Here is a 9,756-nt window from a genome sequence, read left to right as displayed (position 1 = left end):
ACGTAGCCAACAAAGAGACAGGCATAGCTGGGGCCCATACGTGTGCCCATGGCTACCCCTTTGGTCTGGAGAAGTGGAAGGATTTGAAGGAGAAATTGTTGAGGGTGAGGACCAGATCAGCCAAACGAGTGAGAGTGTCAGTGGAAGGGTACTGTTGGGGATGTCAGGAGAGGAAGAAACGGAGGGCTTGGAGGCCTTGGTCATGGCGGATGGAGGTGTAGAGCGATTGGATGTCCATGGTGAAGATGAGGCATTGGGGTCTGGGGAAACGGAAGTCTTGGAGGAGGTGTAACTAGACACAGGATTGAGTAAGTCTAAAGTAATAGAAAAAAGTTGGTGGCATTGACATTGGTGGAGTGGAAAAGACCATTGATTTTCTTCATACTCCACACTATGGAATCCACACTGACCCAGTGGTAATCCCTGCCAAGGCTGGCAGAGTCTGATGGTGTGGCCCCTGCTGCGAGTCCTGGGGAAGTGGACTTCCATCCTCTTCACCACCCCATGCACCACCACCTCCAGGTCCTTGGCATCAATTTTACCTCGCCTGCCATGTCTGGGGAAATGATGACATAGCAGGCAGGGCAGCTTCAGAATGCCAGTGCTCCTCCTCGTGAGCAATGGTGTTTGAAAGATGGCAAAAGTGATGCCAGTCCTTTCAAGGAGATCTGTTGACAGGTGAGTTCTTCTGGCTATAATGAGATGATAGAATTGGACTAGCATCGGACACAAAGTATTGAGCTTTATGATCAGCTGTGACCATATTGAACAGAGGAGCCTAGCCCTGCTCCTATCTTCTATGTTTCTATGTAAGACGGTTGCCGATGGAGCCTGGTATGTAGTTAATGAAGTGAATTTGGGACGATATGGTGAAAAATTGCACTCGGCTTCACAGAGAGAAACCAACCATGAAATCTGACAAAATTGTCACTTAGCCAAAATAGTCCAGGGTTTAAATAGCATGCTTGGAGTGAATTACAAACGGATTTTGAGCTTGAGATGACATCATGTCACAGAAACAAAACTGTGAGTGTATTGTAAACTTAATTTGAACTCCAGATTGCAACCTTGAACTCAATAACAAATATATCGATATGATTTCAAATGCCTACTTATCATCAAGTGATTTAACAGCCTGATTGATTTGAGACATTTTCCAATCCCATACTAATAAAACTGGATAATATTCAGTCGAGTCAGCATGTGAAGAAATTGCTACTCACAAAATCAGGCAGCCCTCTGTGGCAATAAAAGAAGCTCTGCAGTGTGCAATGAAAATCCCTTCCATCACTTCTGGTTGCAAATTCTGCAACTGTACATAATGGAACTTACTTGTGGGAGTTGAGGGATTTTTTTTTCTATTACCTTTAACAGGGAGTTATCAGTGCTGTACCAAGTTATATGCACTATTTCAATAAGGATAACACTAAAAATAGTATTATAGCTTGAAATACGTTGGCTAAGTGACTATTAGATCTTCTGTTGCTGCTCATACCAAGATCTCATAGCAACAATTTTATTTTATGTCATTTTTATTTCCCTGTATATTATCTTGCTTTAATAAATATGATGCAATATGGACTTGACCCCTTTAGTAAGCAAGGGATCCACATAATAATAGCTCAGTAGAAGGTCTTGCTTGTTCTGGTTTGCAGTAGCTTGCTTAATTAACAGAAATTATAAGTTTAAGCATCCTCAGTGTCCCATAACTCACCTTTTCATCTTCCGACTCATGGTCAACCTCAGCATATGCTATACAGCAAGAAATAGTTAGGCTTTAACATCATTAACAGCCGTATGTCAAAATTCTTCATTTGGTTCCCTATTATGTATCAAAAATACGTCATTTTATTCTTTTTGAATCACTGTGTGCACAGACATGAAGTTCAGGAAGTAAATCCACCATAGAATGTGACAGTGAGGAGGAAATTCCCAGATCAGTTTCTGGTCATTGCTCAGTTACATGATCCCAGCCACAGCAGCAGATTGGGAACTAACAGACATCAGCATTCCTACTCTAGGAAGAGGAGAATTTAGTCAGGATTTCTCTGACTGACCACTGTCCTCAATTCGTACTGGAGTGTGTTGACCCACTGCGCAAAGTTAGAATCAAACTCTGCAATCATTTGTCTATGTATAAATAACATCATCACCATCAGGGTTCAAATGAAAAATGGCTGCTTTGACAGAGTAACATAGGGGCTGTTTTATTTCCCGTGGAACTACGGCCTAGAAAAATTTGATACCTTGAAGAGAAAAAGCAAAAAAAAATTGGAATTAAAGGAAAGGTATGCTGTTTAGTTTACACCGTTTTTAATTTATTTTTGACATAAAGAAACTAAAACCTGGTAACATCCAAACAGAGTTTTAACATCAATTATTGATTTTTGTCTCAATTGTTTCTTTTGTACTTCTACAGATGGAGTTCGGAGGAGGTAATGCAAATGATGACATAGATGCCATGTTCAGTAATCTCCTTGGAGAGATGGATCTGCTGACACAGGTTGGTTGTGTATTCAAATAAGCAACTTCTAGCAAGCAAAAGATCAGCTTCAATAAAATGACAACATTGATTAGTGGGGCATTAAGATTCCACTAGAAGAGAAATTATTTTTCAGGATGTTTTCATTCTGCTTTGAAAGTGAAAGCCCACATACACTAACCACAAGCTAATCCCAGAACTGGCTGAATTAGTAAAGAGATGCCTTTTTTATCCAAAAATGATTACTTTTTGCATTGGGTGGGAAGCAGAGTGATAGAGTCATAGAGATGTACAGCATGGAAACAGACCCTTCGGTCCAACCCGTCCATGCCGACCAGATATCCCAACCCAATCTAGTCCCACCTGCCAGCACCTGGCCCATATCCCTCCAAATCCTTCCTATTCATATACCCATCCAAATGCCTCTTAAATATTGCAATTGTACCAGCCTCCACCACTTCCTCTGGCAGCTCATTCCATATATGTACCACCCTCTGTGTGAAAACGTTGCATCTTAGGTCTCTTTTATATCCTTCCCCTCTCACCCTAAACCTATGCCCTCTAGTTCTGGGCACCCCGACCCCAGGGAAAAGACTTTGCCTATTCACCCTATCCATGCCCCTCATAATTTTGTAAACCTCTATAAGATCACCCCTCAGCCTCCAGCACTCCAGGGAAAACAGCCCCAGCCTGTTCAGCCTCTCCCTGTAGCTCAGATCCTCCAACCCTGGCAACATCCTTGTAAATCTTTTCTGAACCCTTTCAAGTTTCACAACATCTTTCTGATAGGAAGGAGACCAGAATTGCACACAATATTCCAACTGTGGACTAACCAATGTCCTGTACAGCCACAACATGACCTCCCAACTGTTTAGGAGCTACTTTTGCTACTTTAACATCAGATGTATGTAACAGTTACCTCACAATTTCTTTTTAACAAATAATTCTGTTGCTTTTACATATTCAATTTTAATATACCACTTGATTCAAAGATTATCAAAGATGTTTGGGCGTTTCTGGATTGCTTCAAGTAAAATATCCTTGTTGTGTCATTTTAACAAAAACGCAAAGCAAATAGATTTATCAAGATAATTTTAAAAACATGATATTGTTATTTTATTTTTACATCTCACTATTGGGAAAGTTTGCCAACAATTCCTTAATATTTCTGTTAGTTGTTTAAAAGAACACTGAATGAAACAAACTATGTTTGTGAATTCTTGTCAACTTGTCTTGTCAGTTCTGACTTTTTTCAACGTGGCTTCAAGTTGTTAGTACAAGTTGTGGCAGATTTCTATCCTGCCAGCTCTTTGTTTTCTGCATTCTGAATTTGTGTGATGTTGAATTACCATTTCGAGGCCTGCTACTGTGACATTATTGCTCATTTTTCAGACGAGTATAAAAACTAGATATGCTCAACACCTCTATATCTGACTCATTATTATATCTGACATCATGATCCTTTTCCCCCCAAAAATGACAAAAGCTGGGTATATCAATCCAAACCTAAATCTACATTGAGCAGGATATTTCATGCTGCACCCAGTGCACATTATTGTGCAGGATAACTCTAATTGTACCCAAGATATGTTATTACTGAGCATTATATCTCACAATGTACCCAGAATATATCCTGGAACAAGATATCTCTCACTGCTCCCAATTTATATGGATTGAGCAGGATATCTTTCAGCATACGCAGCATATATCTTGAAGCGGGATATCTCTCATCGCGCCAGGCATTTATCATTGTGCACTTCTCACTGCACCTAGTAAATATAATTCAATAGAATATTGCTTACTATAACCAATATGTGTCCTGGAGGAGGATAATCAATCTGTAACTAAATCTGCTTGGCATCTAGCTCAGACTCAACACTTTATGTCTGTCCCCAATCATTTCACTGACAAACGCAAGAAAGAATGCTTGCACACAAATTCTTAAATCATTCAGGTCATCAGATTTGATTTCCTTCCAAAAACCTAATAGCAGTTAATACATGCTGAGAAGATAGTCAGTCACATGAACGATCCTTTGATTTAAAGTTGTAAATTAACACAATGCCGTAGTTGTTATAATATGAGGCCTGTAAGTTAATGGGATTTCATACTATCAGGTGGAAGATTGACAGACATGCTAAAGGAATGGTGCAAATGACAGTCTGCAATGTTTTTGTTGATTTTTCACCAATCTTCACACTTTGGTGGAAGTTCAAGAAAACTCTAGAGCTACTTACTCCTGTGATATTGCTGCTTTCATTTAATAGCAATGATAGGGTTAAAATGGATGCAAACCTGGTGATGAACTGAAACCATTAGGTATTCTGGATCATAGTTTCGCAGCCTGGAGGGAGGCCTTCTGCCCATTCGTCCGTGTCAGTCATCAAGCATCTATTTATTCTAATCACATTTTCCAGCATTCGGCCCATAGCCTTGTATGCAATGGCATTTCAAGTGCTCACCCAGATCGTACTTCAGTTTCCACTCAAGTTCCTCCTCAGCCTCCTTTGCTCTAAAGAAAACAATCCCAGCCTGTCTAGTCTCTCTTAATAATGAGTTGTTCCAACCCAAGCAACCACCTAGCAAATCGCCTTTGCATTCTCCTTAGTGTACTCACATCCTTCCACAGTGTGGCACACAATACTTCAGCTAATGTCTAACTATCATTATATACAGCTCCATCATAACCTCCTTTGTTCATGTATTCAATATCATTCTTTGATTTTTCTGTGCACCAGACTCAAGAGCCATTTTCTGAGTGTTTGGCACCAGCCTTGACAATGCCAAAGCAAATTTTAAAAGCTGATTGTCAGGGGACGGCTGTTGATAGCAAGCCCTTTCTTGTTCACCCCTAGATGCCCTTCAGAAGGCTGTAGCATCCTTCTTCTTGAACCTCTGCAGCCCACATGGGCGGCATGGTGGCTCAGTGGTTAGCACTGCTGCCTCAGAGTGCCAGGGACCCGGATTTAATTACCATCTCAGGTGACTGTGTGGAGTTTGCACATTCTCCCCGTGTCTGCGTGCGTTTCCTCTGGGTGCTCCAGTTTCCTCCCACAGTCACAAAGATGTCCAGGTCAGGTGACTTGGTCATTTTAATTTGCCCATAGCATTAGGTGCATTTGTCACAGGGAAATGAGTCTGGCTGGGTTACTCTTCAGAGGGTCGGTGTGGACTTGTTGGGGCAAATGGCCTGTTTCAACACCATAGGGAATCTAATCTATGAAAGTGTTTCCTCAACACATAAGGTCCAAGGCTTTTGATGGAGTGGGGTTTTTTTTAAATTTCAAAAATGCATTTTATTCATAAAATCATCAATAAATCGACACAAATGTTCTGCATAATATCTGTACAGTCTTTTCATAACAAGAAACAAAACATTGGAAAATTGACTTTTCTTGAAACTTCTTTACAGTTGTAAGAAACAAAAACTTTTCTACTTAGGCAGGAAACTATTTATGTTTGTTTGGAGGCACCAAGAGGGTCTGATAACTGAATAGACTCCCATTAAACTTTGGTAGAAAGATCCTGGACTGTGGTCTTTCCTCACTGTGCCTTGGCAGCAGCTGCCCTGAACTTTAGTGTGTCCCTCAGCACATAGTCCTGGACCATGGAATGTGCCAGTCTGTAACACTCTGTCGAAGTCAACTCCTTGTTCTGGAAGTCCAACAGGTTTCAGACAGACCGAAGAGTATCTTTCACCAAGTTGATGGTCCTTCAGGCACAGTCGATATTTATCCTGGTGTGCATCCCTGGAGCAGCCTGTACAGCATGGGGTCCTGAATCACAGAGTTGCTCAAGATGAACCACTTCATCTCGCTCCAGACATCCTTTGCAAAGGCATATTCCAGAAGGAGCTGAGTAGCAGCTTCCTCACCAGCACAGCTGCTTACTGAGTGCAGGCATGTACATGAAACATCTGATGGGCAGTTCCCACTCACCACCAGCCAAGAAACATTTTGATGCTTGTTGGAAAGTTCTGACACTGAGGCATTTTGTCAAATGACTTTAACAGTCTGCTCAGGGAACCATGCGATAGGATCCGCCCTCCCTTTTCTGGCAGGGTCTCGAGGATGCTACGTGCTGGCCACTTCCTGATGGGCTTGTAGTCAGAAGCTGAAGAACAAGTGTTTCCTCCCTGTGGGTTGTTTCCCCATCGGGAGGCGGGGGAGGGGAGAGTGGGGAACTGTGCTGTTCTTCCCTGTGGGGAGCTGCCCCTCAAAGGGGGCTGTGGGAGCTGTGTTGTTCCTCCCTGTGGGTTATTGCCCCTCAGGAGGGATTGTGGGAGCTGTGCTGTTCCTCCCTGTGTGTTATTGTCCCACAGGAGGGGCTGTTGGAGCTGTGCTGTTCCTCCCTGTGGGTTATTGTCCCACAGGAGGGGCTGTTGGAGCTGTATTGTTCCTCCCTGTGGGTTATTGCCCCTCAGGAAGGGTTGTGGGAGCTGTATTGTTCCTCCCTGTGGGTTATTGCCCCTCAGGAGGGGTTGTGGGAGCTGTGCTGTTCCTCCCTGTGGGTTATTGCCCCTCAGGAGGGGTTGTGGGAGCTGTACTGTTCCTCCCTGTGGGTTATTGCCCCTCAAAGGGGATTGTGGGAGCTGTGCTGTTCCTCCCTGTGGGTTATTGCCCCTCAGGAGGGGCTTGGGAGCTGTGCTGTTCCTCCCTGTGGGTTATTGCCCCTCAGGAGGGGCTTGGGAGCTGTGCTGTTCCTCCCTGTGGGTTATTGCCCCTCAGGAGGGGTTGTGGGAGCTGTGCTGTTCCTCCCTGTGGGTTATTGCCCCTCAGGAGGGGTTGTGGGAGCTGTGCTGTTCCTCCCTGTGGGTTATTGCCCCTCAGGAGGGGCTGTTGGAGCTGTGCTGTTCCTCCCTGTGGGTTATTGCCCCTCAGGAGGGGTTGTGAGAGCTGTACTGTTCCTCCCTGTGGGTTATTGCCCCTCAAAGGGGGCTGTGGGAGCTGTGCTGTTCCTCCCTGTGGGCTATTGCCCCTCAAAGAGGGCTGTGGGAGCTGTGCTGTTCCTCCTTGTGGGTTATTGCCCCTCAGGAGGGGTTGTGGGAGCTGTGCTGTTCCTCCCTGTGGGTTATTGCCCCTCAGGAGGGGTTGTGGGAGCTGTGTTGTTCCTCCCTGTGGGTTATTGCCCCTCAAAGGGGGCTGTGGGAGCTGTGCTGTTCCTCCCTGTGGGTTATTGCCCCTCAGGAGGGACTTGGGAGCTGTGCTGTTCCTCCCTGTGGGTTATTGCCCCTCAGGAGGGGTTGGGAGCTGTGCTGTTCCTCCCTGTGGGTTATTGCCCCTCAGGAGGGGCTGTTGGAGCTGTGCTGTTCCTCCCTATGGGTTATTGCCCCTCAGGAGGGGTTGTGGGAGTTGTGCTGTTCCTCCCTGTGGGTTATTGCCCCTCAGGAGGGGTTGTGGGAGCTGTACTGTTCCTCCCTGTGGGTTATTGCCCCTCAAAGGGGGCTGTGGGAGCTGTGCTGTTCCTCCCTGTGGGCTATTGCCCCTCAAAGGGGGCTGTGGGGGCTGTGCTGTTCCTCCCTGTGGGTTATTGCCCCTGAGGAGGGGTTGTGGGAGCTGTGCTGTTCCTTCCTGTGGGTTATTGCCCCTCAGGAGGGGCTGTTGGAGCTGTGCTGTTCCTCCCTGTAGGTTATTGCACCTCAGGAGGGGTTGTGGGAGCTGTACTGTTCCTCCCTGTGGGTTATTGCCCCTGGCCGGTCTGTGGGGGCTGCCCTGTTCCTCCCTGCAGAGTACTGCCCCTCAGGTGAGCTGGGGGAGCTGTCTTGTTCCTCCCTGCAGGGTATTGCCCATCGGGGGGCTGTCGGTGCTGTCCTTTTCCTCCCTGTGAAGTGTTGCCCCTCGTAGGGCTGTTGGATCTGTCACACCACCCCTCAGGGCCATTGCCCTGATCACGTGTCATTGGGGTGGAGACAAAGCCAGGAAGATCTGGTTTCATGTCGTGCTCCAAATCGGGCAAAGCTGCTGTTGTCCTCCTGGTCCTGGTATGCCAGAGCTGTGTTGTCCTGGGCTCCTCATGGTTCCGGACATCCGGCTCGGGAGTGCTCATCTCCTCCCCATTCATGATGTTTTTCTTCTGTTTATGGCCATCCTTCTGCATGTCTTCATGAAAGGGGAGTTACTGGTGTGTCCTTTGTACAGCTGTCTCTCTCCACTTTGCTGCTGGCCTGTGCTGGCCCCGTGTGACTGAAGCAGTTTCCTTGTGTGGATATTCTTTGCTACCTGCCACACACCCTTCTATTTGTACACCGATTCCTCCTCCATTCACTCTGTATTCTCAGCTGGAGGTTCAATTGGTTTATCACTCTCTGGGACATCTTCCTTTCTTTTTCCACAAGTCTGGCCATCCATTTCTCCATTGTTTTATTCGAGGGTGGCATCTTACAATCCTTTCAGGGCCTACTGCTTGTGTTGCCATGTCTAGCCATTTCACTCTCTCTAGCAAACAAATCAAAGGCATTTCTAACTTGGACAAGACTATTTACATGCATTTGAGGCACCAGGGGAAGATGTGGGTGTGGGGGAGATCAAATAACTGAATGGACCCCCATTATACTTTGGCAGAAAGAGCTTAGATCATAGTCTTTCCCTATTGCACTTTGGTGGCAGCTGCCCCAAGCTTTAGTGCCTCCCTCAGCATATAGTCCTGGGCTTTGGGATGTGCCAGTCTGCAGCACTCAATTAGGGTCAACACCTTGCTCTGGAAGACCGATACGTTTCGGGCAGACCAAAGAGCATCTTTCATCATGTTGATAATCCTCCAGGTGGAGTTGATGTTTGTCTCAGTGTGCATCCCGGGTCATAGAGTCATAGAGTCATAGAGATGTACAGCATGAAAACAGACCCTTCGGTCCAAACCATCCATGCCGACCAGATATCCCAACCCAATCTAGTCCCACCTGCCAGCACCTGGCCCATATCCCTCCAAACCCTTCCTATTCATATACCCATCCAAATGCCTCTTAAATGTTGCAATTGTACCAGCCTCCACCACATCGTCTGGCAACTCATTCCATACACATACCATCCTCTGCGTGAAAACATTGCCCCTTAGGTCTCTTTTATATCTTTCCCCTCTCACCCTAAAACTAGGCCCTTTAGTTCTGACTCCCCCACCCCAAGGAAAAGACTTTGCCTATTTATCCTATCTATGCTCCTCATAATTTTGTAAACCTCTATAAGGTCACCCCTCAGCCTCAGACGCTCCAAGGAAAACAGCCCCAGCCTGTTCAGCCTCTCCCTGTAGCTCAGATCCTCCAACCCTGGCAACATCCTTGT

General features: G+C 45.7%; 1 protein-coding gene across 1 annotated transcript in view; it reads left to right on the top strand.

The window, feature by feature from the left end:
* Positions 1–2,419: 2,419 nt before the first annotated feature.
* LOC122550067 (amyloid beta (A4) precursor protein-binding, family B, member 1 interacting protein) overlaps positions 2,420–9,756 on the top strand; it is a 108,864-nt gene continuing 101,527 nt past the window's right edge. The window contains exon 1 of the mRNA XM_043690561.1: positions 2,420–2,503. Within this exon, the coding sequence (XP_043546496.1) occupies positions 2,420–2,503 (84 nt within the window). The remainder of the gene's footprint in view (positions 2,504–9,756) is intronic.

The sequence above is a fragment of the Chiloscyllium plagiosum genome, chromosome 5, assembly GCF_004010195.1.
Source record: "Chiloscyllium plagiosum isolate BGI_BamShark_2017 chromosome 5, ASM401019v2, whole genome shotgun sequence".
Classification (NCBI taxonomy): Eukaryota; Metazoa; Chordata; class Chondrichthyes; order Orectolobiformes; family Hemiscylliidae; genus Chiloscyllium; species Chiloscyllium plagiosum.
This window is presented reverse-complemented; position numbering and strand designations above follow the sequence as displayed.